Raw genomic sequence first — 19,279 nt, 5'->3', positions numbered from 1 at the left:
TCAAACAGTCTTATCGTAAATGGCTTGTCAGAAAAATGATCTTAAATATTGTAAGCATTTAGAAGATTTGTAATTAATAAGCATTAATTAAATAATCCGACAATATTTTGAAAGTCCAAAACCGAAACTAACGGTAAGTCGAACTTCCGATTTGTCGAAGTTTTTCGTCAGTCCTATCAGATTCGAGTTATCGCAAATTCACTGTATATATATATATATATATATACATATATTACAATGAAGAAAAACAGGATAAAGAGAAAATCAAAGAAAATTAATAACTTTTATTAATAAGTTAATTCGTCTAAAAGACTGTGCAAAACGGGCAAATCATGTTTCTCTCTTTTTTTTTTAAATAAATTTTAATTTTCTTAAAGCATTAGAATTGTATAATTAAATATTAACCTTATTAATTTTAAACTTCTTTAAATTATCCAGTATAATATTATTACCTTGTGCACATTTTCGGATAAATCTTTGGTAACTAACAAATCAAACACGCTTAAGTACGGCAATAAGAATTGCCATCTATGTACGCTTTTTTAGCTAGATTTGCGCTTTCGTTTTCACATTTTGTAATCTGGCAATCTTAATACAAAAATCATGCTTGAAAGTTTCCAGTACATGTAAGTTCATTTGAATTTGTTACTCACTTTATAAATTCTGTTTTGTGTTTTGTTCTGTTTTTCATTTACATTTAATGGTTTTTTACATAATATATTTTTTATTTAATGTGTTCTATTTTGTTGCAATTTTTTTAGTGCTCCTTACACTATCGTATTAATATATTTTGTTTCGGCTATACATATTCAATATTAGAAAGCACTTCATTTTTTGCGGATATAATCGTATGAGCAGATTATTAGATTATATTGCTATATTTCTTTTAAATTATTTAAATTATTTTTTAAATATTTCATTTAAATAACATATATATAAATATATATATTAGTTAAAAAGAAAAAAAATACATAAGAAAATGTTTTATTTATAAGCTTATCTGGAAAAATTCAAATAAAACAATGCAAATTTTGCTTTTACAATTAATAAACACAAAAAATTTATTTAAATCAGATTTTTTTTATTTCAAAGCAAAATTTAAAAGACATAGGTTTGTTAACGTAATAGGAGAAAACTAAATGATTTGAATTTTGCACTGTAACTATCTTAAAATTTCAGTTTTAGGTTTATTGATGAAATACACTAAATTTGAATACACATACTAACTACCCTTCACCTTTACATTAATGCAGCTCAATAAATTAGTCTTATTACACATGATTTGCAATTAAATAAGTATGACAATATATATTCTTATGGGAAAGACAGGATCATTATCATAAAGCTATTTTTTTTACTTTCTTTAACAATATTTATAGTTCAGTAAAATCAGGTTTTTTTAAATCTTTACCACAATTTTTCCTTTCACTCACTGTTGAACATCATAAGGATAACAGATTTTCAGTGATAGTTTTATACCTCCCTCCTCACTTGGAAAAAAAAAACATCATGAGTTATACATTTTGTTATCATTTAGTTTTGGTTGGACTTATTTCAAACTTTGTATTTAAACAAATAACTTAAGATATATCTTCACTCAGAATTTGAAGAAAATAAGTGCCAAAACTAAATAAGAGCTTTTTTTAGGGGTGATTAAAAAACTTTATTCAATTAAAAAAAATAAAAAAAGTAGACCATTTTTTAAAATTATATATTTTTCCTGTTATTAAAATAAGTCAAGTCATAAAAATAAATTTTTTTTAGTCAGTCATATAAATAATTCAAGATTAACTTTAAGAATTTTAAAATGTGGAAAGGGAAAAAATCAATTTTTCTTCATCAAAAAGTGGCATTTAGTACCCATTATATTAGTATAGTTGCATACCTATTAGTATGCACCTTTAATGTAATTAAATTAAATTTTATGTATTATGAAACATTTTTTAAACTAAATGTAACAAAATAATTAATTTAAAGTGATATATCAAATAATTGAATTTGAATGATATAGTAAAGCATACAGATTTGGAGAATTACATCAAAAATAACTTAAACTCTGGTTAAACTTTATTTGATTCTCTATGTCAGTGGATAATTGATAGCTATATTTTTATATTCTGAAATCTAAAATCTTTCACTTTACTTGCATCATTTTAATGCAATTTTACTTAATCTATAATAAATAAATATTATGAACAGTTTTAGAATAAGTAAAATAGCAGAAATGTTTTACCAGAGGTGCATGGGGATATTTGAAAAAATTGATGAGCATCTCTAAATCAGCAGCCGAAATTCTGCATTTTGACAAAATCACAAAAAGTTCCATTGTCATTGTCTGGTAATCTAATTAACAGAAAATATTAAATTAAAACACACAGTGAAATTTTGCTAAAATATTTTATCAAATTATTATTATATTATTATGATAGTTCTACTAAATGTCAATTTAAGAAGGGTAGAGTGTAATGTAATAAATTGTATGAACCAAGAAATCACCATTTTGAAAACTGATATGAAGCATCCTTTTCATATAAGTTTATAGCTTAGAATGAAGAACATGAAGTAAGTAGGATAATTAAAAGTCTTAATATTTATTTTAAAAAGAATTTAATATTATTTGATAATTTTAAATTGTTGTATCCAATATAGGATATACCATATAGTTTGTTTAATAAAGAAAAATACAATTTAGAGTGAAAAAAATTAATAGAATCCTTTTTAGCGAACAATCGTAAAAATGGTATCTTTTTAATTTCAATCATTAATTTTTTGTTGATGAACACCCATAGGCAAACTCAAATATTATAAGTAAATTAGCTTTGTCATAGAATAGGAATTAAATACTATGCAATAGCAATAAAAGCACTACATCTATTTTAAATGAGAAATAGTAAAAATGCACAAGTTTTTTCTGAACAAACAAAAGAAATAGAAGATAACTATTTTTGATAAAAAACTTTTACGCGTGGCACAATTTATTAAAAACTTAAAAATGAAAATATAGAATACAATCGATAATGTTTTAGATCATATTTTCATGGTAAATTTTAAAGAGAAAGTTGGAAAATATTATTTTGTGGACTTTTTTTTAAATCTAAATTTACTTATCGAAACTTTTTACAAATGAAAGATATGTACTAACAAAAACCTCATATCATGAACATTACTCTTAGTATATAGAATAGGTGTCTCAAGGCTGCCAATTTTCCCCACTCTCCACACTTTCCCCTTCTTTACACAATGGTAACAGAAAATTTTGCTTTTTAACCATGGCAGTAAGTTTCAGAATAGAAATGGGAATATACTTGCATGGGGAATAATTGATTAGCAAATAACATGGTAATAGAGAGAGGGAAAGTATAGAGTTGAAAAATCATGTAACCTAGAAAATCCAATTCTATTTACAAAGAGTATCGAAACAAATTCTTTGTATATAAAGATCATGAACAATGCTCTTTGTAAATAGAATAGGTGTCTAAAGGATACCAATTTTCCACACTACCCACATTCCCCCTCCCTCTTTTCACAATAGTAACAGAAAATCTTGCTTTTTTCTCATGGTAGTAAGTTTCAGAATAGAGTAATTTTCAGAATAGAAACTTACTCTATTCTGCAGTTAGTTTCAGAATAGAAATTGGTATATACTGGCATGAGAAAAAAATTAGATTTGCAGATAACATGGTAATAGAATGGGGTAAAGTATGGAGTGGAAAAATCACATAACCTTGAGAATCCAATTCTATTTGCAGAGTATAGATACAAATTATTTGTATATAAAGATCATGACCAATATTCTAAGTAAATGCAATAGGTGCCTCAAGGATGCCAATTTTCACCACACTTTCCCTCTCTTTTTACAATGGTAACAGAAAATCATGCTGTTTAACTATAGTAGTAACTTTCAGAATAGAAATGGGAATATACTGGCATGGGAAGAAATAGATTTGCAGATAACAAGGTAATAGAGGGGGGGGGGAGTATAGAGGGTGGAAAAATCACATAACCTTGAGAATCCAATTCTATTTACAAAGAGTATAGAAACAAATTCGTTATACGTAGATGAGCGGTAGCCTTAATTATGTGAATAAATTTAACTTCAACATATAGGGGGAACACAGGAAAATAGAATATTTTAAAGTAAAATAAATTGAACAAATAAACCAATGAAAATACAGTAGGGAACCGATTATCCGGAACGATCGGGACCATCGCTATTCCGGATAGCTGATTTTTCCGGTTTTCTGAATTGCTACAAAAAGCCTTTTTTTTTATTGTTAAACCCAACTGAAAAAAAAAAAATTTGGAAATAATCTTAAAAATAAGAAAAAACTATGAAGTAATACACTAATGATTATTTCGAAAATGATGATAAGGTAAATATCTTTAAAAAAAAGAAAGAAAAATCGCAAAATCTCAAGAGGAAAACAAAATTTTTTTTTAAAAAATGGCGATAAAATTTATCGAATTTCGTTCCGGTTTTTTGGTTTTCCGGTTTTCTGATTTCCGAATAACGGGTTCTGTACTGTATTAACAAAAGTAGATGTATGCAAAATGCTTCTTTTTAAAAATCATATCAAAATAAAATATTAACACACTTTCTCACTGCAAGAAAAGGCAAATAAACATAATAGTAAGAACAAAACTTATGTACACCTACTAATTTGATATTGACTATCAAAAGGAAAAAATTCTTTGCCAGCGTAACAAAATAAGAACATTTTAAAAATGTTCAAAAATAAGCAACCATTAAAAAACAAAGATTAAACAATTTTAAAATGTAAAAGTCTGTGAGAGAGAAAAAAACAAATAATGAAAAATAACAAATTATAATACTTCTAAAATAAGGAAAATATTTTAATCAACAATTAGATATTTAAAGTTAGTGTATGTCATTTTATTTTCTGGTGGAAAAAAAAAATTAAAAAATTTTCTGTTATCATCCTTCAAACATCATTTCTCTTAATCTGATAAAAGTTTTTGAATGATATAATAAAGTTAATCTTATTATTAAAGATAGAGCTTTATGATTATAAGATAGCGTCATAATTTTCATAAATTAAATCAATAATAACAGAAGGAAATCTACATTCAATAATTATGGTTTTAGAGTGCACAAGTTTCCTTATTTATGACAAGTTTGTAATTGAGCAAACATTTTCTTAAAGAAAAACAGAATAAAAATAATATGCATTATTTATTATTAAATGAAGGTCAATTGAATATCCATAATATATTTAATATTTTGGTTGTTTATATGAATTTTATTTATGCAAAATGTCAAAAATTAGCAAAATTAAAAAACAAATATATTTTTTTAATAACTGTATATGGAATAAATTATAAAAAGGTTATTCATTTATAAAAAAAAAATTCAATATATATTTCTCACTCAGTTTTTCAATTTAAAATAAAATAACAAAATTCAAGAAGAAACAATTACATTTCTCTAATAGTTATTTTCAATATTTTTTTTTTGAAAACCGTCATTCAGCTTATATTATTCATTTTTACCATATGCACATACCAACAACAAATTTATAATATTAAATAAATATTTCTCTTTTTAATGTAATATTTTTTTAAATAATAAGCACACTTTTTTTTGGTTGGCCCTGTGGCAGAATTTTTCTGGGGCTTTCTGTGACATGCAAATAATTATGGCTTCCCATGCCTGTATAGGTTGCATAGCAGCCAACATAGATAGGAAAAAAAATCCAGTATTTTTTACGAAATATAAATTTCATGATAATTGTTGCAAAATGTACTAATATTTTACACATAGGGAATTTTATAGTCATCGAAATAGAAAAACTGCAATATTTTCTAGTAATGATTAACATTAAATAAGCTTGAAATGTTATGTATTATGTTTACTCACAATTTTGAATAGTAATAGGCATTTAATTCTTGAAAGATAGTTAAAAATTATTTAATTAATTTAAAAAGAAAGTTCTGAATGAAAATGAACTTCACATTTCAGAGCAAAAAAAGTTTTGATTTAATATTAATAAATGAGGCTCGCTTCATTATGCTTTAGTAACACTAATTTAAATATTGAAACAAGCATTAATCAGTGCAAAATTTCTATTTCAACAGGGATTTTTTAAGGAGACTTGCTCAATTTTAGGAAATTTTCTAAAATATACAAAAAACAGGAGAATTTTTATGAAACCAGTAGATCAGGAGAAACTAGCAAAATCCAAATAGTCTATTGGAAAAACTAGTAGAGTTGGCAGCTATGGAATATTTTCTAATTGTGTAAAAATAATGAAATATAAGCTAGTTTTTAAAAAAAATTAAAATTACACTCTATAATAAGGCTTTTAATTTTTTGAACATAAAATCTTTTTTCTTAAATATCATAAGCTATTTTAATTTTTTTTTTAACAATTTGAATCACAAATTTTTTTCTTTGGGGGAGGGGAATTCTGCAAATAAATTCAAATACTGAACATTTTATTCATTTAATATACAACGAATAAAATATTTAAGTAATGTGTATGACATACTTATTCATAAAAACATTTAATGAAGAGCATGAATATATATACTTATAGAATCACAGGGCAGGTCTTTGAACGATAGTCCCAAACTTTGAAGTAATAAGGATGATATTCCCTGTATCAAAAAGACATTAAGATGTTAATTCACTCATACATACAAAAACATACATATGTGTCATGCAAATCAAGTTGAATTCCAAGATGCAGCATGCAATAATAAATTCTAATCTATTTTATCACTTTCTAACGTATAAACCAATACTAAACACATGCTATGATCAATATCATTTGGGGGCGTACAAATATTTCCTTCTACCAGACAGTTGATTTTTCATAAAGAAAACTGTCTATGCTTTTGTACTTGTTTTGAGTTCAGGGTTGCAAAAAATGGACAAGTCGACTGGTTTTCTGAAAAAGACCGGCTTTTATTTTAAAAAGCTGGTCTTTATTGGCTTTTTAATATTTTACTACTTAAAATTAACACCCAAGCATTTAAATTAGTTTTATTAATCACTATTTAGTGAGCCGAAATGGCTCAGGGGATAGAGCATTCTCCTTCCAATGAGGTAAACCTGGTTCGATCCTGACGATAACTTGCACCGACCACAGTGCTGATGTAAAAAGTAGTAAATGGATCGTGTTTTAGAGTCCCCTTGCCATCAGGCTAACCGAGGGAGGTTCTCATGGTCTTCCTCTCCATGTAACGAAAATGCGTGTTAGTTTCATCAAAAAGCCCTCCACGAAGGAAAAACTTCTCTCAATACTTAATTCAGGAGTTCCCTTGTCTTCTAGATTGGGTTTAAAATCCCAAGGCTAGGGAGTTGAACATTAGCAGTCGCAAACCCAAATATTGGGTTGGGTTGTTCGACGATGGTTATAAAATAAATACTATATAAAATCACTATTTAGTAAAATAATAGAAGTAGAAGTAAAATACATTAAATTTTAGTTTCTTTTTATGGGTATTTATTTCATCAAAAGATAAAATGTTACAAATTTTAATGATGTAATTGCTGCTTTATATTTGCTTCAGAACCAACCATTTTTTCTGAAACTGTTCTAAACCTATTCAACCATGTTTTAATACCTCTTTACTTTGTTCTAAATTGATTCAGAATAATTATTTTTTAAACTTATACTAAATTGTTAAATAAATTAGGTCTTTTCTATAAAACTGTACAATCTGTTCGAAATAATTATTATATTCTGTTTAAAGAGTTGGAGAAATAGTAATTACAGTTAATTTTGTATTATTTATATACTTATACTACATTAAATACATTGATTTCTAATTGTAGTTCTAAATCAGGGTGCGTAGCCAAATTATTCAACAAAAAACAAGCACTTTTCAAGCACTCTAATAATATTTTTAAGCACTTTAAAAGAACATCATAATTAGGCAGGGTTAGAAAGTTTTTGACAATTGACGGTTTTATCTGGTTTCAATAGTCATGTAAAAAAAAAAAAACTTTTGTCATTGTTTTCGACAATTGTCAAAATTTTTGAATCATGTAAATCGAATGGCGTTTTCATAAGCTATGGTCTGGCGATGCACTGAAATAGATAGAGGTGGAATTAATTGTGAAAAGGTTGAATAGAACAATGTGAACAGTGTCTTTCTGCATAATTCGCAGCTAAAATCGACATCAATTTGGAAAAGGGAAATTTAAGCACTTTATAAAAACACCCAATGAAAAAAGCTCCTTTAAGGTCTTTTAAAAAACGAAAATCGAAAATAAGCATCCTTAAGCACTTTTTAAAAACTGCAAATAGTTTAAGGTTATTGTTCTTATTGCTTTCAATGTAAAAAATGCTGCTTCAAACAATTTCGAACTTCAAAATAACTGCTCGAAGTTTTTCCTAACATACAATCACATCAATGTAGAAATTAACAATTTTTTATATTTTTTATGTCATCACAGAGAAATATTTGTTTTAATAAAAGTCATCTTCTTTAATTTTAATCAGTTGTTATTTTAAATGGTTAAACACTTTCACAACAAGAAAGCCTGAAATGCCTCGACAAGCAGACAGCCGAAACTGCCCAGAAAGCCCAAAAAAATTAGATTGCACTTCTTCCCCCTTTTCTAAAATGATGTATAACAGGAGAGATGTAGTAGCTACAATTCCTGAATATAATCTAAGCAAAGAGATGATTGTAAGGCACACTTTTCATCAAAAGTTAGTTGTCTCATTTCGCTTTTAGCTGTCTTATTTTTATCTTTAGTTTTAGAGAACCAAAATGTCTAAATTCTAAGAAACTGAGACAGAAAATAATATTATATATTCATAATAGCACTCCACTTAATGTAGTAAAAAGTTACGAATACTACAGCTTTAACACAAACGAGTTAAACTATTCACTTTTTCCATCAAAACTGTGTAAATTGTCAAAGAAAAAGGTACAAGTGGAAATATTAAAGCTATGGTAAAAATTGTATTTTTTTTAAGCATTAAACTATTTAGTTACTGTTTTTTCATTAATATCGGTAAAAATATTTAATTAAAAAGGTTTTCGAATTTTTTTAATTTCATTGTAAGTTAAAACATTCTTAAAACGCAATGTGCACCTTACAGAGATTAGATGCCGTACCTTAAGGCTTTGTTCCCAACACATGGAATATAGCGTATGGCAGCAATAATGTAATATTTTTCACTTTATGTAGTGAAGTTAAAAAATATATTGATTAAAAAATAAAATGGATTCATGAGCTGAAAAAAATAAAATAGGAATAACAAAAATTGGAAATAACAAAAAAATATTTTGGGGGATCTAAGTACTATTTTACTAACAGGATTATTCACAACCGAAAACTTTAATTAAATGTTACTAAATGTCAACCTGGCCCAACTTATGAGCTAATTTACAAATAAGAAAAATGATAAATGGCATGAATGAAAATTACTAACCTGTTTGCATAAAACTACTCGATTAAATTCGCAATCTTGGCACATTTTTTTCAGAACTTGCATAACATGTAGGGCCGACTCAGACCATTCATTAGAGTGCTCACTTTGAAAATGAATCAAAAGCTCTATCAGAATTGCAACAATCTCTGCATGTTCTATGACACATTGGTAAGACATTTCATACAATGCTTTCTTATTGTTTAAGTTTCCTAAAATATAGTGATGAGATAAAACATTTTAAAATTTTAATTAAATCTAAAATCATTTAAACAGGGTGCATAGCCAAATCTTTAAACAAAAATAAGCACTCAAAAGTACTTTTCAGCACTATATACACTAACAAAATGCAAAATAATTTTCAAAGACTTTACATGATCATGATAAAATGACTAGATCCTGACAAAGAACTATTTTCTTGATTATATTAGCCCCCATGAGAAGATCAGAGAGATTTTTCGGTTCAATATCAGAGGGTGGAAAATGAAGCCTGAAATTGAAAACATCTTGCAAAATGCAGCCGAGTTGTACACGAGAGTGCAATGATCTCACCAAACCCAGCTCAGTAGATGCACATGTGGACTCACACGTATATTGTCAAACATACAAAATGATTGGTGCTTTCATATGCTATGGTCCGACGGTACGCCAAAATGGATTGTGGTTAAATGAATAGTGAAAACATTGAATAGAACAATGTGTAAAGCATGCTTTTGCATAATGCGTGGTGAAAATCAACATGGTAAAGAAAAAAATTTCATTTTCGAAAAGGAAAAATTAAGTACATTTTAAAAAGACACAATGAAAAAACCCCTTTAAGGACTTTTAAAAAAGGAAAATAAAAAATAAGCATCTTTAACCACTTTCTAAAAACGCTACGCACCATGCTAAAAGTGACATACCATTGCTTCCCTCTGTGTCACCACAATAACTTTCATTGGAGTGAGTTTCAGTTCCTGAAGATGAAGTTGTATCATCAATTACATCAAATGCATCTTGAAGCTATAATAACAAGCATAAAAATTTTAAAGCATTAATTAAAAGCTTTTTTCTTAGAAACAGCATACCATTAAATTTAATTAACTCACATGACTTGCTATTGTCACGACTCCTCTAGATCAGACACAACGGAGTGCTTTAGCCTAAAACCACATAGGCGTGATCTAAACATGCGTGCCTCAAACAACAATCTACAAGCCAATATTGGGGAGTCTATATTTTTTAATATTGAACCTAGAATGGCTTTCAAAAATGGACCAATATCATTTTCTATGTAGGTCCTTTAAATATTTATAATGTTGGGTAAACATTGAGATGTCTAGATTTTTCAATATTAGTGAATCTTGTTCCAATATTGAAAGTCATTCTAAGACCAATATTGAAAAATCTAGACATCTCAATATAGGTCCCTTGGCACATGTTCTGATGGGACCCATATTAGCCAATTTTGAGCCCAACTGCGGCCAATGTAAAATTGCTGCCAGGGGAGATTTAATAATTTTAAACAACAATAAGTATGTTCAACTATGCTTGTAGATTTTGCCCAGCATTACAAATTTTTATCAATGTTAAATCTTTCTCTTTCATATATAGCTAAGAGCATGTGAAGTTCTCACTATCTACATTTTTGGCCTTTTGCCTTAAATAAAATTAAAACTATAATTCTTCCATTACTGAATTTTTGAAGTATCACCAGTCACCATGATCATGTTCAAAACTCATACGTTAAAACCATAAACATACATATGTGCGGACTAGTAATTTGTGCTATCTTTCCTGATGAAAAAATTCTTGCAACACTCTGCTCTTTATAGCTGCGAAGTATTAAATACTTGAAAAAGAATCGGGATTTGAGATCTATAAATTACGTGAATACGAATCACGAGGTTTGAGTTTTGAAACAAATTAATATAAATTGCAAAATATGTAATTTATAAATCAGGAGAATGAATATTGCAATGTTTGATTTTAAAAGCGTGTGAAGTCCAAAAGAGGACATGCTGCGCCAAACAATACGGTAAAAACAGTTCAAAAGACATAGTGCATGCAACACTTTAATTGTTGTACAATTATAACTGATAAAATCGTTGATGAATAAAATCATATAGAAGGCATGAATAAAATCAGATAAAAAGGTGTGAATGTGAGATAAAATACATGAAGTAAGTAAAATGCTTGCGAAAGTGAATAAAATTGCAAATGTATTAAAACATTTATACACAGGTGAATAGCAATCCTTGATTTTGAAATATCTTGAAAAAGAATTGCGATGAGAGATTTTTTATTAGCTTAAACACAAGTCACGATGTTTGAATCTTAAATCGGAGAAGTATGAATCATGATAAGTAATTGATAAAGTGGATAAATGAGAANTTGAATAATGTGATAATATACCTATGTAGTAAAAAACAGCGTAATTATGAATAAAGTGTTGTGTTAGCGAAAAAATATATTTGGAAGTTTGAAGACGGTGGGGGGGGGGCGAGACGAGCATTGCCTAGGGGCCACGACATGCATAAGCCGGCCCTGATTAGGAATATAATTTGAGACCAATAGTATTTTGCCAATTTTAAGAGGGGAAATCGTTTGTTTTCCTTTTTTTACTTATCATTTAGAGCCATCAAGGAAATCAGGTTGTTGAAGATAAGAAAAAAAGCAACTTTTTTCAATAAATCTAATTTTAAAAATTTTTTTAAAAATTAAAACAAAAAATTATTCCAGCAGAAATTATCAGATTTTAGATATTGGAAATGAAAAATATAGCAAAATTTTGGTATTATACTGTAACACAATCACACCTGGTATTTTAACAATTACAAATCAAAGACAGAAACAACTACCAAAATAAACTGTAAGATATGCTTACATTCGTTTTATAAAATGAACTCAGAATTGTTATAAATTCAATGTACTGAAAGAGTTTGTAGGGGAATAAAATTTGATGATGGTTGCTTTATTCCACATTTCAGAGAATCAGGGGACAACAGACTATTTATACATCATTTTAAACAGTTGAGAACTAATAGTATATAAAATAAACCAATATTATCCTGCATATTAGGGACACACAACCTGCAGCACGCGAGCTGTTGATGTGTGGCGTGCAGCATCACCTGATCACAATGAAAAAAATAATTATATATACTGCTTATATTTTTTTTAAAAAAAATTTTAAAATCTAATATTCTCAAACATGCAGTCAAGTCATAACTTTTAAACACATTCAAATTACAGTGATTCCTGCACAAACGGTATGACAGCTGTTGAAGTGTGGCTTGCGGCATCACCTGATTATAATGAAAAAAAGAATTACACATATAGTTACATTTTTTTGGAAAAATAAAAAAAATCTAAAATTTTGATACTTGTATTCAAGTCATAACTTTTAAACATGCTCAAACTATGAAGATTCCATTGTAAATCTGTGTGATTTTTCAATTGTTTTTTGCTAGTTATTGCAACTGATTTCTACACGGTTCTAAAAACCTTAACATTTCTAATACGATATTACTACTACTTTTACACTTACTTTTGACATGCTTTATAAGTGTCAAAATCATCGTTTGTTCAAGTGATCTTTTAATCATATTTTCTGCAATTATTAATAGCTTTTCATGTGAATATTAAAAGTACATTATTCTTTAATACGTTATGATTCAAGAGTTTCAAATTGTGCATTTAAAAATAACTTTTGATGAGCTTTATTTGTGCTGATTTCATCGTGAACGCAAATTATTTTTCAACAGTTTTTCAGTAGAGACATTTCCATGTATTTTTGATATTTTTATTACTATATTATTATGACACTCAAATTTCAAATCGCATGCTTAAAAAAATTACTTTTTTCTCCTTCTGAATTTTAAGTAATTTTTTGATCTTTTTTAGCAGCCATAATTAGGGCTGAAAATTTGTCTCGGAAATAAGACCCGAAATTCGAGGGAAATTTTTAACATTACCCAGATTCTAAACATAAAAAAAATTTATATATAAATGATGCAAAAGACAAAAATTGCACAAATAATAAAAAAAAAGCTTAAAAAATACACAACAAAAGTATTTCTTTTAATTTCAAGCAATATTAGTAGTATTTTTACTTAAATGAACAGAATTTTGGTACAAAGTATTGTACATTGTCAGATTATTCTCTTTATGCTTAGTCTTTCATCAAATAAGACATTTTTATACGTAGAAAACGAACTTTCTGCGTCCACGCTGTTTTTAGGTACCGACAAACATTGAATTGCCACTTTTGCCTATTTTAGATAGTGTTCGGACTTCGATTTCCAAAACTCAATCAATTTTCCTTCATCAACGTGCAATTCCTTGACCGTTGCTTTGTAAGAAGTAATTGCTGTGAAAAGTCAAACATTCTACATTCAAACTGCTAGTTACAAAAGTCTTATCTCCCTCTCATCTAAGAAACTGATCCCTATTTAAGAAATCACAAGAAGCCGCCCAGGTAAAATTTTCTGGGTATGTAGAAAGGCAGTAGAAATTTCATTTCCCAGTGGAATAGCCTGTATAACAATTTTTCTGTCAAAGATTTGATTTATAAAATTTTCCTTCTTTTGCGATTCCAATTTCTTTTGCACAATTACTGACTTCAGGAAGGTAATCCTATCAGTCTATTACACTCCCTAAGTGTAGAAAGACCACCTTATTTGACAAGATTGTGATTATCTCTTACCTCTGAACTATTTTTTTGTCATTTTGCTATTGCTTCATTCCTCTAAATATCTAACCAATTTTACATGTTCAGTTTAAGGCTTCCGGAAAGTAAAAAATTCTATTAAATAAAAATAATAAATGGAAAAAAAATTCACAGTTTAAGCAATTTTCGCTCAAATCAAAACATATTGAGAAATTCACGGATTTTAGAAAAAAAGATGACGATTTCGAGGAAATCATAGCGGAAATTCGCACTGGGACAGACCTGCAGCCCTAGCCATAATTAAGCAATTTCACATGGTTTTAAAAATTCCAATATTTTAATGCATATTAATATGACACTTGAAACAGGGGGAAAATGTACGTTTCATTTGTGCATATTTCATCTTAAGTCTATGGGCTCGTTTTATCCTTAATGTTGGCAGTTATTTGCAATACTTATCCATGTGGTTTTTAAACTCCCAATATTTTTAATGCAATATTATTACAACTCTCAAGTTCAAAATTGCACATTTTAATAATTAATTTCAACTTGCTTAATTTGTGCCAATTTATTCGTAAGTCCAAGTTATTTCTTGATAATTTTTTCAAAAAATTTTTTTACTAATCATTTCCACGTGTTACTTAACAAACTAATATTTTAAAACATTATTATAACGCATGAAATTCAGAAATAAGTGGAGGAAAAAAATAATTTTTAACTGTTTATAACTTTGTTTCTAATTTTTGTAGCTTAAAGGACCTTTTAAGATGATCATGAAACCTCATTAGTCACTAAATATAAACATAATTAAGGAGAAAAAACAATGTTAACAAAATGTTGAATCTTATCTTGTACTATAATGCTTTTGTTTAAATTTAAATTATTTTAAACCTCATGAATTTTCTTTAATTTTCTATGAAAATTACAGAGCTAACTTATTTAACAAAAAAAATTTTTTTTACTATGGGATGTGATAAAAAAGCATAAATTTTCCCTTTATTTTATATTTATTTCGGTAAATCTATTTTTTGATAAGGAAATTTAACTTTTCAAAAACTATCAGAAATATTTAAAAGTATTTAACTTGACACATATACATTACAAAGTTGAGATAAAAAGGATTTAGGGCCTAAAACACTGATATTTTCATAAAAACTATCGTAATTGCTGTCAACAGCATAAATATTCGGGAACTTATTCTTCTATCCGTAGGGTTGCCACAGAAGAAAATGAACAAAGTCGTTGTTTTNGCAAAAGCGAAAAATCTCATCCCCGTATAAAGGTCAACCAGTTTTATCCCAAGGAAATGATTTTTAGAGAAACTTCAGAGGGAGGAATGAGGACTTCAATACTTTCGCTCCGCGAAAAATTAAATTCCTCATAAAATATTTTAACTTGTTCAAAAAAATTTTTTTCGCGGAAATTAGCGGGAAAAATCTGACCAAAAGCGGAAATCCGCGGAAGAATCACATCCCTGGCTAACTTATTTAACAAAAAAAAAAAATTTTTTATAATGGGATGTGATAAAAAAGCATAAATTTTCCCTTATTTTTATATTTATTTTGGTAAATCTATTTTTTGATAAGGAAATTTAACTTTTCAAAAACTATCAGAAATATTTAAAAGTATTTAACTTGACACATATACATTACAAAGTTGAGATAAAAAGGATTTAGGGCCTAAAACACTGATATTTTCATTAAAACTATCGTAATTGCTGTCAACAGCATAAATATTCGGGAATTTATTCGTCTATCCGTAGGGTTGCCACAGAAGAAAATGAACAAAATCGTTGTTTTAGTAGCCTAAAGCATAAATTAATAGTTGCCTAAAAAAGCATAAAAGCATAATAGTTGCCTAATTAAGAGCAAAAATTCATAAAGAATATGACTAAAATTTTATTAAATGACTTGTCATATACCATGATCCATTTAGTCAAGTTGGTGTCAAATATGATAATTTTTAAACAAACGTTAGTGTTATAGCATTAAATTTTGACATAAAAAAAATTAGTATGTTTGCAGAAAATTAATTACTTTTAATTGCTAGAATTCATTCAAAAAATGATTTTTCATTAAAAAGAAACATATTTTTTTCTAAAATATTTCCCCTTATCAATAATTGATTCAGCAAACCTGTATTGTAAAAAGCGATTACTCAAATTCGAAATTTACACATCGTAATATCGTGTTAAAAATTGGGTTTTTCAAAATCATGCAGAATTTCGTAGCAATTACAGTTGAAAAGGCAATCGAAAAACGAAATAGACTTACAATGAAATCTGTGCAAATTAAATTAATTAAAAAGCGATGACTCAAATTTGAAATTCAAAATTTTAAAAACTTTTTATTTTTAAAGAAAAAATATTCAGTGTGTTAAGAAGCTCCCGGGGGCCACAAGTTTTTAACCCAATTTATGCTTTAAAAAAACATCACAAGCAGTATAGAAAAGTCTCCCAAAAGTCTCATTTTCCTGAAAATAGTTGCCATTTTTGGCTTTTCCCGGCAAAAAAAAAAAGTCATAGTCGCTCCATGCCGAAAATAGTTGCAATTAGTTACATTTTAGTTGCCTGTGGAAAACCTGTATGTATCTGCAGTGCAAGTGGCCTTTCACTGAGAAAGGTTGTGCATCCCAAGAATATGATTGAGATTATAAATTGTTCCAACCTTTAAATGGGAAGAAGTAGAAACAAAGAATGGTGTAGAAAAACAGCACTTTAAAATAAAGTTGAAGAGTAGTCCAAGATGTTTCACATAATTAGGAAAATGCTTTATTAAATCCAACTTTACTTCTTCCAGAAATGAAATTCTTTCAGACTTCTAAAAAATATTTGAAAAAAAGAAGAAAAATTGAATAATGTGTGAGAAATTGGTTATATTTCTGTTACAAAAGCAGTTTTTTATTGAAATAATAAAAGAAAAAAATAATTTATACTAAATTCAAAGCATGCTCAAATTTAAAGTGCAATAAATTCTGCCATTGAATAATTACATTGGCAAATATTAAATAGCAAAATAATTAAAAAATAAAATAATTTTTTACCTTTTATTGAACTTTATGAACTTGTTATTTTTAAAATTAAGTTTTTTAAATTCACATTAATAAATTATTACATTCTATATCATTATACTAAAAGAATATTTTTTAGGTCCAGTCTTTTTTAAATAAATCTTATTATAAAATTAGATAATGATGAGATAATTTTTTCAGTGAGTGTTCTTAACAAAAAAAAAATTTTTTTTTTCAGACACATTACATTATTACCATAATCAAGCACTGACAAAACTTATAGCCAGTTGTAGTTGTTAGGAATTCTCATTAGTGTACTAATAGAATTATTTTATTTATAACCATCGTTGAACAGCCGACATAATTGTTTGGTTTATGACTACTATTGTTCAACTCCATAGCCTTGTAATTTTGAACCTAATTCAGAAGACAAAAGAACTCCTGTATCAAGCATTAGGAGAAATTTGCCTTCATGGAGGACTGTTTGATGAAAATAACACGCATTTACGTTGCAACGCATTTACGTTACATGGAAATGAAGATTATCCACGGTTAGTCTGACGACTCTAACCCATGATCCGTCTACCACAGAGGATATTTTACGCCAGCACTGCAGTCGGTATAAGCCGGATGGGGAATTCATATCGACCAGCCATTGCTGGGATTCGAACCCAGTTCACCTCATTAGACGGCAAAGGTTCTATCACCTGAGTCATCACGGCCTTAATAGAATTATTGTGACTATCACATTTGCTGTAAAATAAATCGATAGCTTTTCACAGACATACTTGGTCATATTTTATTAAAATGGGTCATATCTATGCCTTTTATCAGAAAAAGAAAAATATTCAATTAAAAAATCAAATTCAGCAAAATTTTATGAAAATAAAAGATTTTGAATAGTGATGCTAAATATTTTTATGGAAAAAAAGCTATGAAATAAACACCAAAGTCATAGATAAATGAATAATTGTTACATTTAATAAGGTTGGAAGTAGAGCAATACAAGTTGCGAAACTGCAGAGGTCGCTAATTTTTTCTTAGTTTGTAGTGATTCCTAGCAACAACTTTTTACATTTAGTAAAGAAACAATGCATATTCAAACACACAAAGTTTCCCTGTGGCAGAATCGTGGCGACATTGTCGCAAAACGTCACGTAGTTCTAGCAGAAAGAATTCTCCTTTAGAAAGTAAAAAATTCCGGTTTTCTTCACTGCAGAAATTTTCCAAAATTTTTCTCCTTCTAAAATTAAAATCTGGTAAATTTTTAAGTTAATTGCATTAAAAAAAGAAGAAATGCTGCACATTTTTGATAAGGAGAAAAAACAAAAAAAACAAGTAGAATTTAAAAAATGAAATGTATGAAATTTGTTTATCAGCAAAAGTATGAAGGCTTGTACACCCAAGTTTTTAATTTACCAAACAACTACCAAATGTTTATTTATTCTAATGCTAACAAATAACTTGTTCATAAATTTTGGTAAATCTTTAATCTATTTGCATTAAAAAAAAAGAAATATACTACATATTTTTGATAAGGTGAAAAAATAATATCCATGATTCTGCAAAATTTAAATATCACTAGTGTCAGTACAATAATAACAAAACTTAAACTTACCTCTCTCATATTTGTGACACAGACTGATAGTAGGTTTTGAGTCAAAAGTAACAAATATTTTGCTATTGCAGGTTTTTCCTCTACAGTTTGTTCTGTTAAAACTACATTCAAATTTTCTAACAAAGTAAAAAACATGCAATATCCAGACCGAAAACTTTTCTCACTTATAACAAAGCAAAAATATTCATTGCTCAAATCGGAGGCAATCTCTTGGTAGCATTTCCATAGATCACAAAGAATGCTGATTTCTTCTTCATTAATAACAACATTGCTGCTGTCTAACACAGTGGTGTCTTCAAACAATGAGGATGTTGATGATGATAAGTTTTTGTTGTACTTAGAATGGAGCAATGTTTCAAACTTTTGATGAAAATTAGAAGTTCTTTCTAATAGTAATAGACTAAAAGTGTTTGAAGTTGGATATTGTGAAAAAGTTGCAGATTTATTTTCATCATCAATTTCCATTCCATTTACACATTCAGATGATATTAAAATTTTAAACACTAATAAAGAGGCACGCCTAAATTCAGGCAATAAGATAAACTGATGGAGCATCCTCACGCCACCAAAACCAACAAATATGGCAGCCAA

The 19,279-nt window shown here is 28.0% G+C and overlaps 1 protein-coding gene across 1 annotated transcript in view; it reads right to left on the bottom strand.

Moving 5' to 3' along the window:
• Positions 1-19,279, bottom strand: part of LOC107449939 (lysosomal-trafficking regulator mauve) — a gene marked incomplete at its 5' end in the record, with an annotated part of 117,999 nt that extends 98,720 nt beyond the window's left edge. Inside the window, 6 exons of the mRNA XM_071177156.1 lie at positions 2,234-2,343; positions 6,552-6,618; positions 9,414-9,622; positions 10,313-10,412; positions 16,728-16,880; positions 18,689-19,279. Coding sequence (XP_071033257.1) covers positions 2,234-2,343; positions 6,552-6,618; positions 9,414-9,622; positions 10,313-10,412; positions 16,728-16,880; positions 18,689-19,279 — 1,230 coding nt within the window. The remainder of the gene's footprint in view (positions 1-2,233; positions 2,344-6,551; positions 6,619-9,413; positions 9,623-10,312; positions 10,413-16,727; positions 16,881-18,688) is intronic.

Source organism: Parasteatoda tepidariorum, chromosome 1 (assembly GCF_043381705.1).
Source record: "Parasteatoda tepidariorum isolate YZ-2023 chromosome 1, CAS_Ptep_4.0, whole genome shotgun sequence".
Lineage (NCBI taxonomy): Eukaryota > Metazoa > Arthropoda > Arachnida > Araneae > Theridiidae > Parasteatoda > Parasteatoda tepidariorum.
The sequence above is the reverse complement of the archived record's forward strand: the minus strand, read 5'-3'. Positions and strand labels throughout refer to the sequence as shown.